The 23,769-nt window shown below is 48.3% G+C and overlaps 1 protein-coding gene across 4 annotated transcripts in view; it reads left to right on the plus strand.

The window, feature by feature from the left end:
- LOC134999232 (cyclic nucleotide-binding domain-containing protein 2-like) overlaps nucleotides 1-23,769 on the plus strand; it is a 713,550-nt gene that overhangs the window by 61,163 nt on the left and 628,618 nt on the right. For 3 of the 4 annotated variants that reach the window (XM_063951414.1, XM_063951412.1, XM_063951413.1), the window contains exon 2: nucleotides 13,149-13,286. The exons of the other annotated variant lie outside the window; for it this stretch is intronic. In XM_063951414.1, the coding sequence (XP_063807484.1) occupies nucleotides 13,284-13,286 (3 nt within the window). In that variant the 5' untranslated portion in view covers nucleotides 13,149-13,283. The remainder of the gene's footprint in view (nucleotides 1-13,148; nucleotides 13,287-23,769) is intronic. 4 annotated transcript variants of the gene reach the window in all.

The following is a 23,769-nucleotide window of genomic DNA, read 5'->3' on the forward strand; positions in this document are numbered from 1 at the left end:
ACACAGCGCGCCTCCCTGTGTCCCTCCTGCTGCATCATCTCCGGCGGCCGCGGGTCTAATAGGGGGAAGTGCCGTCCGTGAGCTCTAATTGGCTCACGAACCGGCACTTCCCCCTATTAGACCCGCGGCCGCCGGAGATGATGCAGCAGGAGGGACACAGGAGAGACGAGCTGTGCCCTCCGTGTCCCTCCAAAAAGCGACGGCAAGGGGGGGGGGGAGGGGGGTAAATATCTGGCACTGGGGGAATATATGGCACGGGGGGGAGGGAGGAATATCTGGCACTGGGGCATTTCTGGCACTGGGGGGAATATCTGGCACTGGGGGCATATCTGGCACTGGGGGGGGGATATCTGGCACTGGGGCATATATGGCACTGGGGGGGAATATCTGGCACTGGGGGCATATCTGGCACTGGGGGGGGGATATCTGGCACTGGGGCATATATGGCACTGGGGGGGGATATCTGGCACTGGGGGCATATATGGCACGGGGGGCATATATGGCACTGGGGGGAATATCTGGCACTGGGGGCATATATGGCACTGGGGGGGGGATATCTGGCACTGGGGCATATATGGCACTGGGGGGAATATCTGGCACTGGGGGGGGATATCTGGCACTGGGGCATATATGGCACTGGGGGGGGAATATCTGGCACTGGGGGCATATATGGCACTGGGGGGGAATATCTGACACTGGGGGCATATCTGGCACTGGGGGGGAATATCTGGCACTGGGGGAATATCTGGCACTGGGGGGGGATATCTGGCACTGGGGCATATATGGCACTGGGGGGGAATATCTGGCACTGGGGGCATATATGGCACTCGGGGGGGATATCTGGCACTGGGGGCATATATGGCACGGGGGGCATATATGGCACAGGGGGGGAATATCTGGCACTGGGGGCATATATGGCACTGGGGGGGGGATATCTGGCACTGGGGCATATATGGCACTGGGGGGAATATCTGGCACTGGGGGGAATATCTGGCACGGGGGGGGGGATATCTGGCACTGGGGCATATATGGCACTGGGGGGGAATATCTGGCACTGGGGGCATATATGGCACTGGGGGGGGGAATATCTGGCACTGGGGGCATATATGGCACTGGGGGGGATATCTGGCACTGGGGGCATATATGGCACGGGGGGAATATCTAGCACTGGGGGGGAATATCTGGCACTGGGGGCATATATGGCACGGGGGGAATATCTGGCACTGGGGGGGGAATATCTGGCACTGGGGGCATATATGGCACTGGGGGCATATTTGGCACTGGGGGGGAATATATGGCACTGGGGACATATCTGGCACTGGGGGCATATGTGGCACTGGGGGGGAATATCTGGCACTGGGGGCATATGTGGCACTGGGGGGGTATATGTGTACCTGGCACATGGGGACGACGACTATATTTGGCACTGGGGCATGTAAGTACCTGGCACCGTGGGGGAATATCTGGCACTGGGGACATATGTGGCACTGGGAGCACAGCCCTAGCAACAAGGACTACCTCCTAGCAACGAGCATGACACCCAGTGCATGAAACACCTGGCAACGAGCATGACACCCAGTGCATGAAACACCTGGCAACGAGCATGACACCCAGTGCATGAAACCCCTGGCAACGAGCATGACACCCTGAGCATGAAAACCCCTGGCACCGTGCATGGAACCAAGAGCATGAAACCCCTGGCAACGAGCATGACACCCAGTGCATGAAACCCCTGACAACGAGCAGGTAATTGAAAAGTAATTAGAAGCCTTACTGTAGGACTTAATGTGTAATGGGCATTACGGTGTGTGGCATAATGTATCACGGACATTGTGGTGTGTGTCATAATGTGTCACAGGCATTACGGTGTATGGTATACTATATCGCGGGCATTGTGATATGTGGTATAATATCTCAGGGTCATTGCAGTGTGTGGCATAATGTATCACGGACATTGCGGTGTGTGTCATAATGTGTCAGGCATTACGGTGTGTGGTATACTATATCACGGGCATTGTGGTATGTGGTATAATGTCTCAGGGTCATTGCAGTGTGGCATAATACATAACGGGCATTGCGATGTGTGGCATAGGGTATAACGGGCAGGGCATTGCGGTATGTGTCACAGGCATTACGGAGTATGGTATACTATATCACGGGCATTGTGGTATAATGTCTCAAGGTCATTGCAGTGTGTGGCATAATGTGTCACAGGCATTGTATGTGCTATAATGTATCGGGCATTGCAGTGTGTGACATAATGTATCACGGACATTGCGGTGTGTGTCATAATGTGTCACAGACATTGTATGTGCTATAATGTATCAGGGGCATTGCAGTGTGTAGCATAATGTATAACGGGCATTGCGATTCCTGTCATAATGTGTCACAGACATTACGGTGTGTGGCATAATGTGTCACAGACATTACGGTGTGTGGCATAATGTGTCGGGGGCATTACAGTGTGTGCATATTGTGTCGTGCATTATTGTGTGCGGCATAATGTCTAAGGGCCATTGCAGTATGTGGCATAATGTATACTGGGCATTACTATAAGGAGGAAAAATGACAAATAATGTAAGGGGCATGAATCAGGATTATTTTTCTTTCCTGTGGTGGCCAACGTATGGGCGTGCAGGTTGCAAAACTGGGGTATAAGGTAGTCTTTTCCTGCAATGCCACGCCCCTTTATGAGAAACCACGCCCACTCCAGCAAAACCACGCCCCTTTTTCGGCGCGCGCATATTTATCCCTTTCTTGCTACCAATTATGGAGCATGAAGGGGGGGGGGGGGGGGGCGCCGAAGAATTTTTTGGCTTGGGGGAGAAAAATTTCTAGTTACGCCACTGACGCACATGTATGCCCCCCCCCCACCCACACACACACACACACACACACACACACACACACACACACACACACACACACACACACACACACACCACACTGCTATAACAGTAATGAGCCTGTTCCATTTATCCGCAGTGCTATCAGCTTTGGGAGGTAGGTGGAAGTGAATGAGACCCTGGAGAATAGCACTGGCATAAAGCGGAAGGTGGAGCTGGAAGTGATTGGAGAAGGCGGCTCAGTAGTGAGGTGTTAGAGTACAATCCCAGTGATGTGTGAGCGCCTCATCCTGTACCCAGAGGTACTCTCAGTGCAGTGTTCCGTCATTGCCCAGCCTCATATCTCTCACTGCAGAGGTTACACACAAGTAATAGGTGGGAGATAGAGTGTATCAGACCATTGTGCCCCTGTCTTGTGCCAATTCTGCTATTGTCACCACTGTCCTGTGTGGCTCATTGCGTGGTTTGTCAGCAATTCCTCAGGTTAGATCTTTTATTTCTGGTATAACATGCAGGGTGATGCGTGTGTATGTGTAAGATGTGAGATGCAGGGTGATGCTTGTGTATGTGTAACGTGTGAGATGCAGGATGATGCGTGTGTATGTGTAAGATGTGAGATGCAGGGTGATGCGTGTGTATGTGTAAGATGTGAGATGCAGGGTGATACGTGTGTATGTGTAAGATGTGAGATGCAGGGTGATACGTGTGTATGTGTAAGATGTGAGATGCAGGGTGATGCTTGTGTATGTGTAACGTGTGAGATGCAGGGTGATGCGTGTGTATGTGTAAGATGTGAGATGCAGGGTGATGCGTGTGTATGTGTAAGATGTGAGATGCAGGGTGATGCTTGTGTATGTGTAAGATGTGAGATGCAGGATGATGTGTGTGTATGTGTAAGATGTGAGATGCAGGGTGATGCGTGTGTATGTGTAACGTGTGAGATGCAGGGTGATGCGTGTGTATGTGTAAGATGTGAGATGCAGGGTGATGCGTGTGTATGTGTAAGATGTGAGATATAGGGTGATGCGTGTGTATGTGTAACGTGTGAGATGCATGGTGATGCTTGTGTATATGTAACATGTGAGATGCAGGGTGATGTGTTGTATGTGTAACGTGTGAGATGCAGGATGATGCGTGTGTATGTGTAACGTGTGAGATGCAGGATGATGCGTGTGTATGTGTAACGTGTGAGATGCAGGATGACGCGTGCGTATGTGTAACGTGTGAGATGCAGGATGATGCGTGTGTTTGTGTAACATGTGAGATGCAGGGTGATGCGTGTGTATGTGTAAGATGTGAGATGCAGGGTGATGCGTCTGTATGTGTAAGATGTGAGATGCAGGGTGATGCTTGTGTATGTGTAACGTGTGAGATGCAGGGTGATGCGTGTGTATGTGTAACATGTGAGATGCAGGGTGATGCATGTGTATGTGTAACATGTGAGATGCAGGGTGATGCGTGTGTATGTGTAAGATGTGAGATGCAGGGAGATGCTTGTGTATGTGTAACATGTGAGATGCAGGGTGATGCGTGAGTATGTGTAAGATGTGAGATGCAGGGTGATGCGTGTGTATGTGTAAGATGTGAGATGCAGGGTGATGCGTGTGTATGTGTAACGTGTGAGATGCAGGATGATGCTTGTGTATGTGTAACATGTGAGATGCAGGATGATGTGTGTGTATGTGTAAGATGTGAGATGCAGGGAGATGCTTGTGTATGTGTAACGTGTGAGATGCAGGGTGATGCTTGTGTGTGTGTAAGATGTGAGATGCAGGGTGATGCGTGTGTATGTGTAAGATGTGAGATGCAGGGTGATGCGTGTGTATGTGTAACATGTGAGATGCAGGGTGATGTGTTGTATTTATTTATTTATTAGCAGTTTCTTATATAGCGCAGCATATTCCGTTGCGCTTTACAATTAGAACAACAGTTATAGAACAAAACAGGGCAAAGACAGACATAGCGGTAGGAAGGTATGTGTAATGTGTAACGTGTGAGATGCAGGATGATGCGTGTGTATGTGTAACGTGTGAGATGCAGGATGATGCGTGTGTATGTGTAACGTGTGAGATGCAGGATGATGCGTGTGTTTGTGTAACATGTGAGTTGCAGGGTGATGCGTCTGTATGTGTAAGATGTGAGATGCAGGGTGATGCGTGTGTATGTGTAACATGTGAGATGCAGGGTGATGCTTGTGTATGTGTAACATGTGAGATGCAGGGAGATGCGTGTGTATGTATAACGTGTGAGATGCAGGGTGATGCGTCTGTATGTGTAACATGAGAGATGCAGGGTGATGCGTCTGTATGTGTAACGTGTGAGATGCAGGGTGATGCGTCTCTATGTGTAACATGTGAGATGCAGGATGATGTGTGTGTATGTGTAACATGTGAGATGCAGGATGATGTGTGTGTATGTGTAATGTGAGATACAGGGTGATGCGTCTGTATGTGTAACATGTGAGATGCAGGGTGATGCATGTGTATGTGTAACGTGTGAGATGCAGGGTGATGCGTGTGTATGTGTAACATGTGAGATGCAGGGTGATGCATGTGTATGTGTAACATGTGAGATGCAGGGTGATGCGTGTGTATGTGTAACGTGTGAGATGCAGGGTGATGCGTGTGTATGTGTAACGTGAGACACAGGGTGATGCGTGTGTATGTGTAACGTGAGACACAGGGTGATGTGTGTGTATGTGTAACGTGAGATGCAGGGTGAAGCGTGTGTATGTGTAACATGTGAGATGCAGGATGATGCGTGTGTATGTGTAACATGTGAGATGCAGGATGATGCGTGTGTATGTGTAACATGTGAGATGCAGGATGATGCGTGTGTATGTGTAACATGTGAGATGCAGGGTGATGCGTCTGTATGTGTAACATGTGAGATGCAGGATGATGCGTGTGTATGTGTAACATGTGAGATGCAGAGTGATGCATGTGTATGTGTAACGTGTGAGATGCAGGGTGATGTGTGTGTATGTGTAACATGTGAGATGCAGGGTGATGCGTGTGTATGTGTAACGTGTGAGATGCAGGGTGATGCGTCTGTATGTGTAACATGTGAGATGCAGGATGATGCGTGTGTATGTGTAACGTGAGACACAGGGTGATGCGTGTGTATGTGTAACGTGAGACACAGGGTGATGTGTGTGTATGTGTAACGTGAGATGCAGGGTGAAGCGTGTGTATGTGTAACATGTGAGATGCAGGATGATGCGTGTGTATGTGTAACATGTGAGATGCAGGATGATGCGTGTGTATGTGTAACATGTGAGATGCAGGGTGATGCGTGTGTATGTGTAACATGTAAGATGCAGGGTGATGCGTGTGTATGTGTAACGTGTGAGATGCAGGGTGATGCGTGTGTATGTGTAACGTGTGAGATGCAGGGTGATGTGTGTATATGTGTTACATGTGAGATGCAGGATGATGCGTGTGTATGTGTAACATGTGAGATGCAGGGTGATGCGTGTGTATGTGTAAGATGTGAGATGCAGGATGATGCGTGTGTATGTGTAACATGTGAGATGCAGGGTGATGCGTGTGTATGTGTAACATGTGAGATGCAGTGTATACATACCCTCCAACTGTATGTTTTGCCTGGTACAGTACAGTTTTTTTATGGTCTGTACCGGCCATAAAGGGCTTTCTACCAGGTTTCAATGTTTCCTATTCCTATGGGAGCGCTGCAGGCCATGCCCCCTTTGGTCATGGCCACACCCCATTTCCTAATTTGCACTGATTATCTGCTCAGCCATGCTGGAGGTTATGGGTATGCAGCCTGCTCAGTGCACCTAAATAATGCAATAACTGAGCCTCCTGCTGTCCATGTAGATGGATCAAGTTGGACACGTAACTGCAACAATGCCTCAGATGAGCTCACGCACTCCACCTTGGTCCTGATTAAGGCCCCATGGGGCCCTAGGCAGGATACTGATTTGGGCCCTCTATTTACCCATCTATTTGTCAAAGATCGCCACAAAAACGGGTTAGAGTCGTCCAGGCCCTATGCAGGAGCCTAGATTGTCTAATAGATCAGTCCATCTAATCTTAAAGTAAAAATGAGTTAGAATAAACATCACTTCCCTTCCACCAGGACTTCCCTGCTGGGTGTAGGGTTCCCACACCGCACCCCTTCCTCCTCCTTCTCCCTCTGCCTCACACCACACCCCTTCCTCCTCCTTCTCCTTCTGCTTCACACCGCACCCCTTCCTCCTCCTTCTCCCTCTGCCTCACACCGCACCCCTTCCTCCTCCTTCTCCTTCTGCCTCACACTGCACCCCTTCCTCCTCCTTCTCCTTCTGCCTCACACCGCACCCCTTCCTCCTCCTTCTTCTTCTGCCTCACACTGCACCCCTTCCTCCTCCTTCTCCCTCTGCCTCACACCGCACCCCTTCCTCCTCCTTCTCCCTCTGCCTCACACCGCACCCCTTCCTCCTCCTTCTCTTTCTGCCTCACACTGCACCCCTTCCTCCTCCTTATCTGCCTGCTTGGCACAGCCTGAGCCGGTATCTCTCATGACAAAGCTGAGCAGGAAGAGGAGAGAGGAGCGTCCACAGCACAGTTATGGAATGACGGGTGCAAAGAGTATTTCTCATACGTCCTAGAGGATGCTGGGGTCCACTTCAGTACCATGGGGTATAGATGGTTCCGCAGGAGCCATGGGCACTTTAAGATTTTTTCAGAGTGTGAACTGGCTCCTCCCTCTATGCCCCTCCTCCAGACCTCAGTTTAGAAAATGTGCCCAGGCAGACTGGATGCACTCCAGAGGAGCTCTACTGAGTTTCTCTGAAAGACTTTATGTTAGGTTTTTTATTTTCAGGGAGGACAACTGGCAACAGTCTCCCTGCTTCGTGGGACTTAGGGGGCAGAAGTAGGAACCAACTTCCTGGATAGTTCATGGCTATGTTTCTGGCTGACAGGACACCATTAGCTCCTGAAGGGTACTGAACACTAGCTGCGGCTATGCGCTCACTCCCACAGCCTGCCGTCACCCCCCTTGCAGAGCCAGAAGTCAGAAGACAGGTGAGTGTACAGAAGAGGATCTTCAGTCATCGTGACGGCTAAAAGGTACCGCGCAGCGGGAGGGAACGCTGCGCGCCATGCTACCGATCTACACAGGCACAGCAGGGCGTGGGGAAGGGGGGCGCCCTGGGCAGCATGAACCTACTCAAAACTGGCTAACAAGGGGACATAAAATGCTGAGGCACAGTCCTACCCCCGCCAGTATAAAAAATAGTATTGAAAAGTCTGAGGGGAAACGCGCCATTACGGGGGCGGGGCTTCCTCCTCAGTCAGCCAGCACACTGCTCAGCGCCATTTTTTCTCCTATCAAGCTGCCGAGAAGAACGCTGGTCCTCCTCCACTTCTGAACCAAGTATCAGGGTGCAAAACAGGGGGGGCACAGTATAAATTGGTGCTGTATGGTGAATTTGTCATTATAAAAGCGCTACAGGTCTGTGGGCATTTTGTGTTACACAGAGATTATATCACTAGCGCTGAGTTGTGAACCGGCAAATCCTTTCTGTGTCCTTCTGACAGATTTTACTGTGGGTCTGTCCCCTATAAGTCCCGGAGTGTCTGTGGTGTGGTTGTGCACGTGTGTGACATGTCTGAGGCAGGGAGCTCTTCCACTGAGGGAGCCATTTTAGGGTCACAGAGTTGTAATGTGGTGGAGCTGCCGGCACACCACGAGCCTGAATGGGTGAAAGAATTACGTGATAGTGTGAATCATATCAGTAAGAGATTGGATAAGTCTGAGTCTCATGCAGAAAACTGGAGAAAATCAGTGGAAGATGTGATTTTTCATAGTTCTGCTTTTTCATCCACAGGGGACCCCTTTGGGTCACATAAGAGGCTATTTGCACAAATAGTACAAACTGATACCGACACGGACTCTGATTCCTGTGTCAACACTAGTAATTCCAGGGGAATATATCCTAAATTGGCAAAAAGCATTCAATACATGATTGTTGCTATAAAGGAGGTCTTAGAAGTAACGGTAGCCCCTCCTTTACCTCAGGAGAAGGCTTATTTTTATAAGGAAAAGAAAATTAATGTAACTTTCCCTCCTTCTCACGAGCTAAATACTCTGTTTGACGGAGTTAGGGCAAACCCTGAAAATAAATTTCAGATTCCCAAAAGAATTCAGGTTGCTTATCCTTTCCCGGCAGAGGACAGGAAAAGGTGGGAGTCACCCCCCGCTTTAGACAGTGCCCTGTCACGATTAACTAAAACGGTTATTCTCCCTGCGCCTGGGACGGCTTCACTAAAGGAGCCGGCAGACCGCAAGTTGGAGACTACATTAAAATCTATTTATGTGGCCAATGGCACGTTGCTCAGGCCCACCATTGCTTGTGCGTGGGTGAGTAGTGCTATCAAAAAATGGTCAGACAACTTGTCATCTGAAATTGACACGATAGATAGAGACGAGATACTCCCAACGTTAGGTCATATCAAAGACGTTGCTACATACATGCTAGAAGCCATGAAAGATATTGGGCTCTTGGGTTCAAAAGCTGCTACCATGGCAGTCTCAGCTCGGAGGGCGTTGTGGATTCGCCAATGTAATGCTGACGCAGATTCCAAAAGAAATATGGAGGCTCTCCCGTATAAAGGTGAGGCCTTGTTTGGAGATGGGCTGGATGCTTTAGTCTCTGCGGCTACCGCAGGTAAGTCGACATTCTTGACTTATGTTCCTGCGCCAGCGAAAAAGACACATCACTCTCACATGCAGTCCTTTCGGCCCAACAGATACAAAAAGGGTAAAGGTTTCCCTTTCTTTGCAGGTAGAGGGAGGGGAAGAGGAAAAAAGTCCACAGCGTCCCCAGGATCACAGTAGCAGAAATCAACCCCTGCTTCTGCCAAATCTGCAGCATGACGCTGGGGCTCCCTTGCGGGAGTCCGCTCGGGTGGGAGCACGTCTGAAACTTTTCAGTCAGCTCTGGGTTCAATCTGCCCTGGACCCATGGGTCTTGCAAATAGTGTCCCATGGATACAAACTGGAGTTTCAAGACGTCCCCCCATGCCAATTTTTTCATCGACCTTGCCAGCTTCTCTCCCGGACAGAGAAGTAGTAACAGCTGCAATTCAAAAATTATGTCAGGATCAAATCATTGTCCTGGTGCCCTTGTCACAACAGGGAGAAGGGTTTTATTCAAGCCTCTTCGTAGTTCCGAAGCCGGACGGCTCGGTCAGACCAATTTTAAACCTGAAATCTCTGAATCTCTACCTGAAAAGGTTCAAGTTCAAGATGGAATCTCTGAGGGCATTTTCCTTGGAAAGCTTCCAAGGAAAATGGTCACATAAACGTTCTGGAATAGAGAGACATTTACAACGGCCTTCTACAAGCGGTGCATCTTCTTCAAGATCAACCCGTGCAGATCCAGTCGGACAATGTAACAGCAGTCGCGTACATAAACCGTCAGGGCGGAACAAAAAGCAGAGCGGCAATGGCAGAGGTGACAAAGATCCTCCTCTGGGCAGAAAGACATGCAAAAGCTCTGTCGGCAATTTTTATTCCGGGAGTGGACAACTGGGAAGCAGACTTCCTCAGCAGACACAATCTCCATCCAGGAGAGTGGGGCCTCCACCAAGAAGTCTTCGCAGAGGTGACAAGTCTTTGGGGAATGCCTCAAGTAGACATGATGGCGTCTCATCTCAACAAGAAGCTTCAGAGATATTGTTCCAGGTCGAGAGACCCTCAAGCAATAGCAGTGGATGCACTGGTGTCACAGTGGGTGTTTCGGTCGGTGTATGTCTTCCCTCCACTTCCACTAATACCAAAAGTTCTCAAGCTCATAAGAAGAACAAGGGTTCGAGCGATCTTCATTGTCCCAGACTGGTCAAGGAGGGCTTGGTATCCAGATCTTCAGGAGTTGCTCATAGAAGATCCTCTGCCTCTTCCTCTGCTGCAGCAGGGACCGTGCGTGTATCAAGACTTACCGCGGCTACGTTTGACGGCATGGCTGTTGAGCGCCGGATTCTAGCCCAGAAGGGTATTCCCAAAGAAGTCATTCCCACTCTGATTCTTTCAGGCCATGAAAGGGGTAACGTCTAAACTTTACCACCGTTTTTGGAGAAAATGTGTCTTGGTTTGAATCCAAGAAGGCTCCAACGGAAGAGTTTCAGTTAGGACGTTTTCTCCATTTTCGTCAGGCGGGTGTGGATGCGGGCCTACGATTGGGTTCAATCAAGGTCCAGATTTCGGCCTTGTCCGTTTTCTTTCAAAAACAATTGGCCTCCTTTCCAGAAGTTCAGACCTTTGTGAAAGGGGTTCTGCACATCCAACCTCCATTTGTGCCTCCTGTGGCACCATGGGATCTTAACGTGGTGTTGCAGTTCCTTCAATCGGATTGGTTTGAACCTCTCCAGGAGATAGAATTGAAGTTTCTCACTTGGAAAGTGGTCATGCTGTTGGCCTTGGCATCCGCAAGAAGGGTGTCTGAGTTAGGGGCCTTGTCTCACAAGACTAAAACCAAAACTTTGGTGGAGACAGAGTGCGCAATCAGACCAAGTGAATCGACCCAGTGATAAATACAAAGGAAGTTTCACCTGCTTCCAAGACAATTTCAATACAAACAAGTAGTATTCCACTCTGGCGCTTCACTAGGTTTACATGTATAGGAATATCTTCATATCCTTAGAACCTATATGTATCTTACATCCAATTTGTAAGAGGATGTAATTCACACAAAAAGAAAGGAGAACAATATAGTGCAGAGACCTTTTTTAGAGTTGATATATTTGAAAAGACGAATATACACTCACAAGCCAACTTTTAAAAATGAGCTCATCATAATTTCTCTCTCTTATGTCGATTTCCAAGGATGGTTTTATTCTTCATTCTCCATCATTCCAACCTAAATAAAGTGTGTATGTGTCTACCACAATGGTAAAACACAATGGCTCACACACATAAAACAAAGAGAGGCTTATAGTGCAGACGTCTTTAAAAGATATACACGGTTTTATTCTGACAAATTCGCACTTACATCACATAAAAGGATAAAAAACATATAGAATCTCTATTATCACTCCCCACAGATGCCAAGATAGTCCTCACAAGAGCCCGTACTTGATTTTCCATGAAGATAGGGCTGAGTTAAGAACTCGTCAGCAATTTCTTCCTAAGGTGGTTTCTTCTTTCCATATAAACCAACCTATTGTGGTGCCAGTAGCTACTGACACCTTAGCTGGTTCAAAGTCTCTTGATGTGGTCAGAGCTTTGAGAATTTATGTTGCAAGAACAGCTCGAATACGGAAAACAGAGGCTGTTTGTCCTGTATGTTCCCAACAAGATTGGGTGTCCTGCTTCTAAGCAGACCATTGCGCGCTGGATCAGAGGTACGATTCAGCACGCTCATTCCACGGCAGGATTGCAGATACCGAATTCGGTGCATGCCCATTCTACTAGAAAGGTGGGCTCATCCTGGGCGGCTGCCCGGGGACAAACACGTTTGCTAAATTTTACAAGTTTGACACCTTGGCCGATGAGGACCTCCAGTTTGGTCAATCGGTGCAGCAAGGTCATCCGCACTCTTCCGCCCATACTGGAGCTTTGGTATAACCCCATGGTACTGAAGTGGACCCCAGCATCCTCTAGGACGTATGAGAAAACAGGATTTTAATACCTACCGGTAAATCCTTTTCTCCTAGTCCGTAGAGGATGCTGGGCACCTGACCCAGTGCGTACTTTACCTGCGGTGGTTAGTTTTGTAGTTACACAAGTGTTGTGTTACAATTATTTTCAGCATGTTGCTGCAATTGATCATGCCCGTTGGCATGGGTTATGTTGAATGCCATGTTGTGCAGCATGGTTGATGTGTGAGCTGGTATGAATCTCAGCATTACATTAAAAGTAAATCCTTTCCTCAAAATGTCCGTCTCCCTGGGCACAGTTCCTATACTGAGGTCTGGAGGAGGGGCATAGAGGGAGGAGCCAGTTCACACTCTGAAAAAGTCTTAAAGTGCCCATGGCTCCTGCGGAACTGTCTATACCCCATGGTACTGAAGTGGACCCCAGCATCCTCTATGGACTAGGAGAAAAGGATTTACCGGTAGGTATTAAAATCCTGTTTTGTCTTTGTTGGAGGGTTTTTGTATTTCCGTAAACTCCGTCCAGAGCTCTTTAGAATGTTGGAGTTTCCTTTAGGATTCTAATTATGTTGATCTAACTCTGGTAACTACTTTTCTTCCTAGATCTGGAGAATTCTATGCCAGGAATTGTGTCCATTAGATGAGTCAGGGTCTGGTGTCTGTTATCTGTAATACCTTCTGGTGTCTTTCTCTTCTGCAGCGCTTTCCCTGTAAGATAAAGGAGCACCACCCCCCAGAATCCCTCCGCCAGTTCCCCCACCTCCACAGGACAAACACCTTTGGGTCGTTACTGAGAATCCATAGTGGAGCCACAGCTGCTATCCAGGATTATTTAATGGTATGAAATGTTATTGTGTAACATGTATTGTGAGGCTGGGTCTGAGGTGGGAGCAAAGCAAGAGGGAGCAACAACACTGCACCTGGGCAAATCCCTGTTGCACTGCAGATGGGGCAGATCTAAACTGTGCAAAGAGATTTAGACTTGAGACAGGTGTGTCATTGCTGCACTCTAAATTGCAATGTAAAAATATAGATGACCAGCAAATGTGGGCTACATGCAAAAGCAGCCAGTATTTATCCTGCATGCAAAACAATGAATGTATTCACATCCTTATATAGCAACATGGGGGGTTATTCCAAGTTGATCGCAGCAGGAAATTTTTTAGCAGTTGGGCAAAACCATGTGCACTGCAGGGGGGGAAGATATAACATGTGCAGAGAGAGTTAGATTTGGGTGTGGTGTGTTCAATCTGCAATCTAAAATGCAGTGTAAAAATAAAGCAGCCAGAATTTACCCTGCACAGAAACAAAATAACCCACCCAAATCTAACTCTCTGCACATGTTAAATCTGCCTCCCCTGCAGTGCACACTGCACATGGTTTTGCCCAACTGCTAAAAAATTTCCTGCTGCGATCAACTTGGAATTACCCCCATGGTTTGCCCAAATGCAAACTGTGAATCAGCCTCCATGTGTTTGTTAGGTCTTGTGGGTAAGCTACACTTTCCAGCTGCTCCACAATACATACTTCCACCAGTTGTCTTCCTCTAACCTGACTTGTGGGGGCATAGCCAGATTAAGGGGGGAATGTACCCCAGGCCCCCCTTTGTCAGAGGGGCCCCCGGGCAGAGCACACTAATATCACTAGCTTTCCCTCTTAAGCAGCAGCAGTACCAGCAGCCAGATTACGAGCAAGACAGTATGCAGTGGAGGCAGGGACACAGGAATATCATGTTTCATGAGCTACCAATGGAGCTTTATGACCAGAGGAAAGATGGGTGGAGAGAGCTGTAAGTGACACAGGGAACCCAGCTTCTCCCCCTCCCCGTCTGGGTATCTGAGTCCTGTGTAAACTGTTATGCAACTAAACCATTTGGGTCTAGAGTAAGAGACACACAGAGAGTCCTCCTGAGTCCTGTCCCAGTGTGTAAGTAGTACAGAGGCTGCTGCTATTCTTGCATGTGACAAGTTAAATAATTTTATTTTTCTATGTGTATTTTAAGTAGTGATGAGCGGGTTCGGTTTCTCGGAAACCGAACCCCCCCGAACTTCACCCATTTTACACGGGTCCGAGGCATACTCGGATTCTCCCGTATGGCTCGGTTAACCCGAGCGCGCCCGAACGTCATCATCCCGCTGTCGGATTCTCGCGAGATTCGGATTCTATATAAGCAGCTGCGCGTCGCCGCCATTTTCACTCATGCATTGGAAATGTTAGGGAGAGGACGTGGCTGGCGTCCTCTCCGTTTATTCGTTGTTGATGCAAATATTTGTGCTTGCTTAGTTATTTCTTAATTGTGGGGACTGGGGAGCAGCTGTATATTAACATAGTACAGGAGTACAGTGCAGAGTTTTGCTGATCAGTGACCACCAGTTTTATCCGTTCTCTGCCTGAAAAAAACGCTCCATACCATATCTGTGCTCAGTGTGCTGCTTTATTGTGGGGACTGGGGACCACCAGTATAATATTATATAGGAGGAGTACAGTGCAGAGTTTTGCTGACCAGTGACCACCAGTATACGTTGTCTGCCTGAAAAACACTCCATATCTGTGCTGCATTGTAGACAGTATATAGTAGGAGTACAGTGCATAATTTTGCTGACCACCAGTATATAATATATAGGAGTATGGTACAGAAGGCCACTGCTGTACCTACCTATGTGTCGTCAAGTATACTATCCATCCATACCTGTGGTGCATTTCAGTTTTGCACAGTTTGCTGACCACCAGTATATAATATATAGCATTACGGTACAGTAGGCCACTGCTGTACCTACCTCTGTGTCGTCAAGTATACTATCCATCCATACCAGTGGTGCATTTCAGTTTTGCACAGTTTGCTGAACACCAGTATATAATATATAGCATTACGGTACAGTAGGCCACTGCTGTACCTACCTCTGTGTCGTCAAGTATACTATCCATCCATACCTGTGGTGCATTTTAGTTTTGCACAGTTTGCTGACCACCAGTATATAATATATAGCATTACGGTACAGTAGGCCACTGCTGTACCTACCTCTGTGTCGTCAAGTATACTATCCATCCATACCTGTGGTGCGTTTCAGTTGTGTGCAGTATATAAAGTAGTAGGCCATTGCTATTGATACTGGCATATAATTCCACACATTAAAAAATGGAGAACAAAAATGTGGAGGTTAAAATAGGGAAAGATCAAGATCCACTTCCACCTCGTGCTGAAGTTGCTGCCACTAGTCATGGCCGAGACGATGAAATGCCATCAACGTCGTCTGCCAAGGCCGATGCCCAATGTCATAGTAGAGAGCATGTAAAATCAAAAAAACAAAAGTTCAGTAAAATGACCCAAAAATCAAAATTGAAAGCGTCTGATGAGAAGCGTAAACTTGCCAATATGCCATTTACGACACGGAGTGGCAAGGAACGGCTGAGGCCCTGGCCTATGTTCATGGCTAGTGGTTCAGATTCACATGAGGATGGAAGCACTCATCCTCTCGCTAGAAAAATGAAAAGACTTAAGCTGGCAAAAGCACAGCAAAGAACTGTGCGTTCTTCTAAATCACAAATCCCCAAGGAGAGTCCAATTGTGTCGGTTGCGATGCCTGACCTTCCCAACACTGGACGGGAAGAGCTTGCGCCTTCCACCATTTGCACGCCCCCTGCAAGTGCTAGAAGGAGCACCCGCAGTCAAGTTCCTGATAGTCAAATTGAAGATGTCACTGTTGAAGTACACCAGGATGAGGATATGGGTGTTGCTGGCGCTTGGGAGGAAATTGACAAGGAGGATTCCGATGGTGAGGTGGTTTGTTTAAGTCAGGCACCCGGGGAGACACCTGTTGTCCGTGGGACGAATATGGCCATTGACATGCCTGGTCAAAATACAAAAAAAATCAGCTCTTCAGTATGGAATTATTTCAACACAAATGCGGACAACAGGTGTCAAGCCGTGTGTTGCCTTTCTCAAGCTGTAATAAGTAGGGGTAAGGACGTTAACCACCTAGGAACATCCTCCCTTATACGTCACCTGGACCGCATTCATCAGAAGTCAGTGACAAGTTCAAAAACTTTGGATGACAGCGGAAGCAGTCCACTGACCACTAAATCCCTTCCTCTTGTAACCAAGCTCCTGCAAACCACACCACCAGCTCCCTCAGTGTCAATTTCCACCTTACACAGGAAAGCCAATAGTCCTGCAGGCCATGTCACTGGCAAGTATGACGAGTCCTCTCCTGCCTGGGATTCCTCCGATGCATCCTTGAGTGTAACGCCTACTGCTGCTGGCGCTGCTGTTGTTGCTGCTGGGAGTCGATCGTCATCCCAGAGGGGAAGTCGGAAGACCACTTGTACTACTTCCAGTAAGCAATTGACTGTCCAACAGTCCTTTGCGAGGAAGATAAAATATCACAGCAGTCATCCTGCTGCAAAGCGGATAACTCAGGCCTTGGCAGCCTGGGCGGTGAGAAACGTGGTTCCGGTATCCACCGTTAATTCAGAGGCAACTAGAGACTTGATTGAGGTACTGTGTCCCCGGTACCAAATACCATCTAGGTTCCATTTCTCTAGGCAGGCGATACCGAAAATGTACACAGACCTCAGAAAAAGAGTCACCAGTGTCCTAAAAAATGCAGTTGTACCCAATGTCCACTTAACCACGGACATGTGGACAAGTGGAGCAGGGCAGACTCAGGACTATATAACTGTGACAGCCCACTGAGTAGATGTATTGCCTCCCGCAGCAAGAACAGCAGCGGCGGCACCAGTAGCAGCATCTCGCAAACGCTAACTCGTTCCTAGGCAGGCTACGCTTTGTATCACCGCTTTCCAGAATAGGCACACAGCTGACAACCTCTTACGGAAACTGAGGAACATCATCGCAGAATGGCTTACCCCAATTGGACTCTCCTGGGGATTTGTGACATCGGACAACGCCAGCAATATTGTGCGTGCATTACATCTGGGCAAATTCCAGCACGTCCCATGTTTTGCACATACATTGAATTTGGTGGTGCAGAATTATTTAAAAAACGACAGGGGCGTGCAAGAGATGCTGTCGGTGGCCCGAAGAATTGCGGGCCACTTTCGGCATTCAGCCACCGCGTGCCAAAGACTGGAGCACCACCAAACATTCCTGAACCTGCCCTGCCATCATCTGAAGCAAGAGGTGGTAACGAGGTGGAATTCAACCCTCTATATGCTTCAGAGGATGGAGGAGCAGCAAAAGGCCATTCAAGCCTATACATCTGCCCACGATATAGGCAAAGGAGGGGGAATGCACCTGACTCAAGCGCAGTGGAGAATGATTTCAACGTTGTGCAAGGTTCTGCAACCCTTTGAACTTGCCACACGTGAAGTCAGTTCAGACACTGCCAGCCTGAGTCAGGTCATTCCCCTCATCAGGCTTATGCAGAAGAAGCTGGAGACATTGAAGGAGGAGCTAAAACAGAGCGATTCCGCTAGGCATGTGGGACTTGTGGATGGAGCCCTTAATTCGCTTAACCAGGATTCACGGGTGGTCAATCTGTTGAAATCAGAGCACTACATTTTGGCCACCGTGCTCGATCCTAGTTTTAAAACCTACGTTGTATCTCTCTTTCCGGCAGACACAAGTCTGCAGAGGTTCAAAGACCTGCTGGTGAGAAAATTGTCAAGTCAAGCGGAACGTGACCCGTCAACATCTCCTCCTTCACATTCTCCCGCAACTGGGGGTGCGAGGAAAAGGCTAAGAATTCCGAGCCCACCCGCTGGCGGTGATGCAGGGCAGTCTGGAGCGAGTGCTGACATCTGGTCCGGACTGAAGGACCTGCCAACGATTACTGACATGTCGTCTACTGTCACTGCATATGATTCTCTCACCATTGAAAGAATGGTGGAGGATTATATGAGTGACCGCATCCAAGTAGGCACGTCAGACAGTCCGTACGTATACTGGCAGGAAAAAGAGGCAATTTGGAGGCCCTTGCACAAACTGGCTTTATTCTACCTAAGTTGCCCTCCCTCCAGTGTGTACTCCGAAAGAGTGTTTAGTGCAGCCACTCACCTTGTCAGCAATCGGCGTACGAGGTTACTTCCAGAAAATGTGGAGAAGATGATGTTCATCAAAATGAATTATAATCAATTCCTCCGTGGAGACATTCACCAGCAGCAATTGCCTCCAGAAAGTACACAGGGACCTGAGATGGTGGATTCCAGTGGGGACGAATTAATAATCTGTGAGGAGGGGGATGTACACAGTGAAAGGGGTGAGGAATCGGAGGATGATGATGAGGTGGACATCTTGCCTCTCTAGAGCCAGTTTGTGCAAGGAGAGATTGATGCTTCTTTTTTTGGTGGGGGCCCAAACCAACCAGTCATTTCAGTCACAGTCGTGTGGCAGACCCTGTCGCTGAAATGATGGGTTCGTTAAAGTGTGCATGTCCTGTTTATACAACATAAGGGTGGGTGGGAGGGCCCAAGGACAATTCCATCTTGTACCTCTTTTTCTTTCATTTTTCTTTGCATCATGTGCTGTTTGGGGACAATTTTTTTGAAGTGCCATCCTGCCTGACACTGCAGTGCCACTCCTAGATGGGCCAGGTGTTTGTGTCGGCCACTTGTGTCGCTTAGCTTAGTCACACAGCGACCTTGGTGCGCCTCTTTTTTTCTTTGCATCATGTGCTGTTTGGGGACAATTTTTTTGAAGTGCCATCCTGCCTGACAATGCAGTGCCACTCCTAGATGGGCCAGGTGTTTGTGTCGGCCACTTGTGTCGCTTAGCTTAGTCACACAGCGACCTTGGTGCGCCTCTTTTTTTCTCTGCATCATGTGCTGTTTGGGGACAATTTTTTTGAAGTGCCATCCTGCCTGACATTGCAGTGCCACTCCTAGATGGGCCAGGTGTTTGTGTCGGCCACTTGTGTCGCTTAGCTTAGTCACACAGCGACCTTGGTGCGCCTCTTTTTTTCTTTGCATCATGTGCTGTTTGGGGACAATTTTTTTGAAGTGCCATCCTGCCTGACACTGCAGTGCCACTCCTAGATGGGCCAGGTGTTTGTGTCGGCCACTTGTGTCGCTTAGCTTAGTCACACAGCGACCTTGGTGCGCCTCTTTTTTTCTTTGCATCATGTGCTGTTTGGGGACAATTTTTTTGAAGTGCCATCCTGCCTGACACTGCAGTGCCACTCCTAGATGGGCCAGGTGTTTGTGTCGGCCACTTGTGTCGCTTAGCTTAGTCACACAGCGACCTTGGTGCGCCTTTTTTTCTTTGCATCATGTGCTGTTTGGGGACAATTTTTTTGAAGTGCCATCCTGCCTGACACTGCAGTGCCACTCCTATATGGGCCAGGTGTTTGTGTCGGCCACTTGTGTCGCTTAGCTTAGTCACACAGCGACCTTGGTGCGCCTCTTTTTTTCTTTGCATCATGTGCTGTTTGGGGACAATTTTTTTGAAGTGCCATCCTGCCTGACACTGCAGTGCCACTCCTAGATGGGCCAGGTGTTTGTGTCGGCCACTTGTGTCGCTTAGCTTAGCCATCCAGCGACCTCGGTGCAAATTTTAGGACTAAAAATAATTTTTTGAGGTGCGAGGTATTCAGAATAGACTGAAAATGAGTGGAAATTGTGGTTATTGAGGTTAATAATACTATGGGATCAAAATGACCCCCAAATTCTATGATTTAAGCTGTTTTTGAGGGTTTTTTGTAAAAAAAACACCCGAATCCGACAAAAAATTTTCAGGGAGGTTTTGCCAAAACGCGTCCGAATTCAAAACACGGCCGCAGAACCGAATCCAAAACCAAAACACAAAACCCGAAAAATGTCCGGTGCACATCACTAATTTTAAGGTTAAGTTGTCTTTGTTCCACTACAAGAAAAGTTTATAAAATAGTTGTCTTTCAATTAGGTGGCGCTATAAACAGTACCCAGTATTAGTTAAAACTAATATACACCACTGGTTTAAATTTAATATATACAATCTATACCTCCCACCATGACCCATTCCAGGAGGGACAAAATGCTCTACGTAGACTTCCTTCTTCATTTATGATTGCAATCACCTGTGTTGAAGTACCTTTCTTATGAATTGAATAGTTCAACACAGGTGACGCCAATCATATATTAAGTGGGAAGTCCAGGTAGAGAGCATTTTGTCCCTCCTGGAATAGTACATGTTGGGTGGTATGCACAATTTAATATACATCCCCCACCTTCCATCGGGGCCCCCTGTCATAAGTGCCCGGGCACCCCCAAGGCTTAATTCGGCCCTGTGTGGGGGTCTCTCCAATGGGGTTACCTGATGAAATGTGGAAGCAGGCTGCAGTATAGAGCTTTTTATGCCCATTGTTCTCATTACCATGCATCATCCAGCCTGTACTACCATATATTACCACATGGTGGCAGACTTTCCCTACAAATGAAGGCTCTTCTCAATTCTATATGCCTGGCCAACAAATAGTCTGTTTTTAAACTTTCTATCGGCCGATGGCTGACCGCATGACATCATTACACAATAACCTTACAACTAAATATGAACTAACTTATCTAGAAATAATGACACAGAGAAATACTGACACAGACCACTGAAATGCCATTAAAATCGGTCAACCGTTATTTATTTAATTATAATATATTTAAACTAAGTATGGTGGCAATAAGAAAGAACGGCCAGATCAACAGTGACATTACGACTTATTGCCGCTACACATGTCCACGACATGACTTTATTTATCTCAATGGCTACGCCAATAAGTGCTGAGTCTCCAACTCTCTCCCCAATACACCATAATAGAGCCGGCCAGACAGCCAAGCCCATTGACTCCCGGTAAGGAGGGCCAGAGTATACAATGTATTGGGCAAAGAGCGCACCCACAAACAGCAGCGCAATAGCCACTGTAACTACCGTTCTTTCCCGTCACACACCGGTCCAGCAGGAGCCGGTGCCGCCACCATACTGTAAAACCCACTACTACAAAACATCCTGACTAAGCTAACTAACTCAAACCAAGCTATCGAGAACTCGAAAAATGCTTTCCAAAAATAAAGAAATACCTTCATCAGTCAAATGGACGCCGTCAGGTCTACATAAATGGGCGTCCTTAAAACGAATAAGGGGTTGGGAGACTACTGCGCCACCAAGATCCAAAACTCTCCTGCCAACAAAAGCATTAACCTTGAGCCGTGAAGAGTTCCTCCCATCTCATCCCCCTACGACCTAACCATCTAACCCAGGCATTCCCAACCACGGTCCTCAAGGCACACCAACAGTGCAGGTTTTAGTGATATCCAGGCTGCAGCACTGATGGTTAAATCAAAATAACTGAGCTACTAATTAAGTCACCCGTGCTGAAGCCTGGATATCACTAAAACCTGCACTGTTAGTGTGCCTTGAGGACCGTGGTTGGGAATGCCTGATCTAACCCATTGTAAAATGTTAACATCAGCTGAGTCCCTGGGCAGAGGTGACCTAGCTGCCCAATAAACAAATGAGTGGCCCAAGATCCATATAGGGCGCACTTCGAGGGACACCCCTAAAAATAAACAAATACAATAGGTTAATAATGGCTCCAGCGTGACCGGAACTAACCGGCAACGAACAGGAAGGGCGGGCCAGGGGCGGGAAACGACCTGTCCCGAAGTGAAAACCTGCCACAGAGGACCCCCGGGCTCTCAGGAGAAAAGTAGGGCAAAATCGTACAGGACCCTCAGCGGTCAAACGGTGACGAGTGGCCAAAAAAGACTACAGTCGAGGAAAAACGAAAAGACGGGGAAACAAGTATGAGCTGAGGCACTACCGCAGAGCACCGCCGAAAAAACACAGCGGCTAAAGCGAAGGCACCCCAACACCGCCCCGTTGGCCCGCCCTCCCGTGCCCCCCGAGTGAACTGAAAATAAAACAAAGCGCAGAAGCATTGAGCCAAACCAGAAAAAGGCCGGCCTGAAAAGAAAAAGTCTATTACCTGACATAGCGTTTGTAGGCATTGGATTTCCATCGACCAAGCGATTTAATCTCAGTCTCTGAAAAACCCAATGACGCGGCTGTTGCCGCAGCCCCAATACGAAAGGAATGTGTGCCATACAGTGATGGTGACAATCCCAATGCAAGGATGGTCTTCTTAAATACCCACTGGAATTGGTACACCATCAACAGAGACCCATCGAGGTGGATGAGCCACGCTCCGCCACCACGTGGCCGAGATTCACCATACGCATGTGCTAAAGTTACAGGAAAGACGCTGGTGTTAGGGCAGGCAGGCAAGGAAACCCAACACCCACACCCCAACTGATCCATCTTAGAACAGCTCAGTTTGCACAGTAACGCGTCCACCAGTAACACCTGTGACAAGCAAAGGGGGAACCGCTGACCTGGAGAGCGCCACCAACTCGCCGATCTGAAAGGCACCGTGAAAAGCCATCGCAAAGGCAAGCCATAAAAGCAACACCTCATACTGAGAACTGCAAACGGATGGTAAGACATCCATCAAGCTACCCAACATCGCAACTGATAGAGGACGCCTGCTGTCCACAGACACAGGAGCGCTACGAGCCCAGCCCTGCAAACAGTGTCTCACCAAAAAGCTTTTAGTGAAATCGTGTCTACCTTGTAAACGCAGAAAAAAGGAGATTCCTGCAAGCATCTGCCCGACAACAGCGCGCGACCTCCCAGCTACGTACATACGCCAGATAAAGTCTAACAGTAGTCGAAAGGAAGAGCGTCGGCAATCACGTTGTCTACCCCTGGGACGTGCCGCGCAATGAAGTGTACATTAAGACACAAACAGTGCAAGACCAGGTGGGACAACAAGCAAAGAACTGGAAGCGAGGGAGATCGCTGCCCGTTGATCGCCTGTACCACGCCAAGATTGTCACACCAGAAGACCACGTGCCGGTCTCTGACCCGCTCCCCCCAGAGCTCCAAAGCAACAACAATGGGAAAAATTCCAGCAACAAAAGGTTTCGGGTTAAGCCCCGCTGGAACCAGGAATCTGGCCAAGGGGCAGCGGACCATGCACCGTCAAGGTACGCACCGTATCCCCAGGAACCTGACGCATTGGTGAACAACTGGATACCTGGGCTGTGGACCGTATCAGACAGCCAAATGGATCACCATTGAACTCATGTAGAAAGGCATCCCAAATTCGCAGATCCCTGCAAATCTCCGATGACAATCCAATGAAGTGAAACGGCCCGCTCCAATTTGTGACAAAAGACCCTACCCATGGGAATGACCCTACATGCAAAATTGAAAAGACCGAGAAGGGATTGGCACTGGCGCAAGGTAACCTTGCCCCCTGCCAATGCCCTCTCAATCCCCCCACGCAGTTTGGCAACTTTGTCTCAGGGCAAACGGTAGCAGCCTGCCTCAGTAT

Source organism: Pseudophryne corroboree, chromosome 2 (genome assembly GCF_028390025.1).
Source record: "Pseudophryne corroboree isolate aPseCor3 chromosome 2, aPseCor3.hap2, whole genome shotgun sequence".
NCBI classification, from domain to species: Eukaryota; Metazoa; Chordata; class Amphibia; order Anura; family Myobatrachidae; genus Pseudophryne; species Pseudophryne corroboree.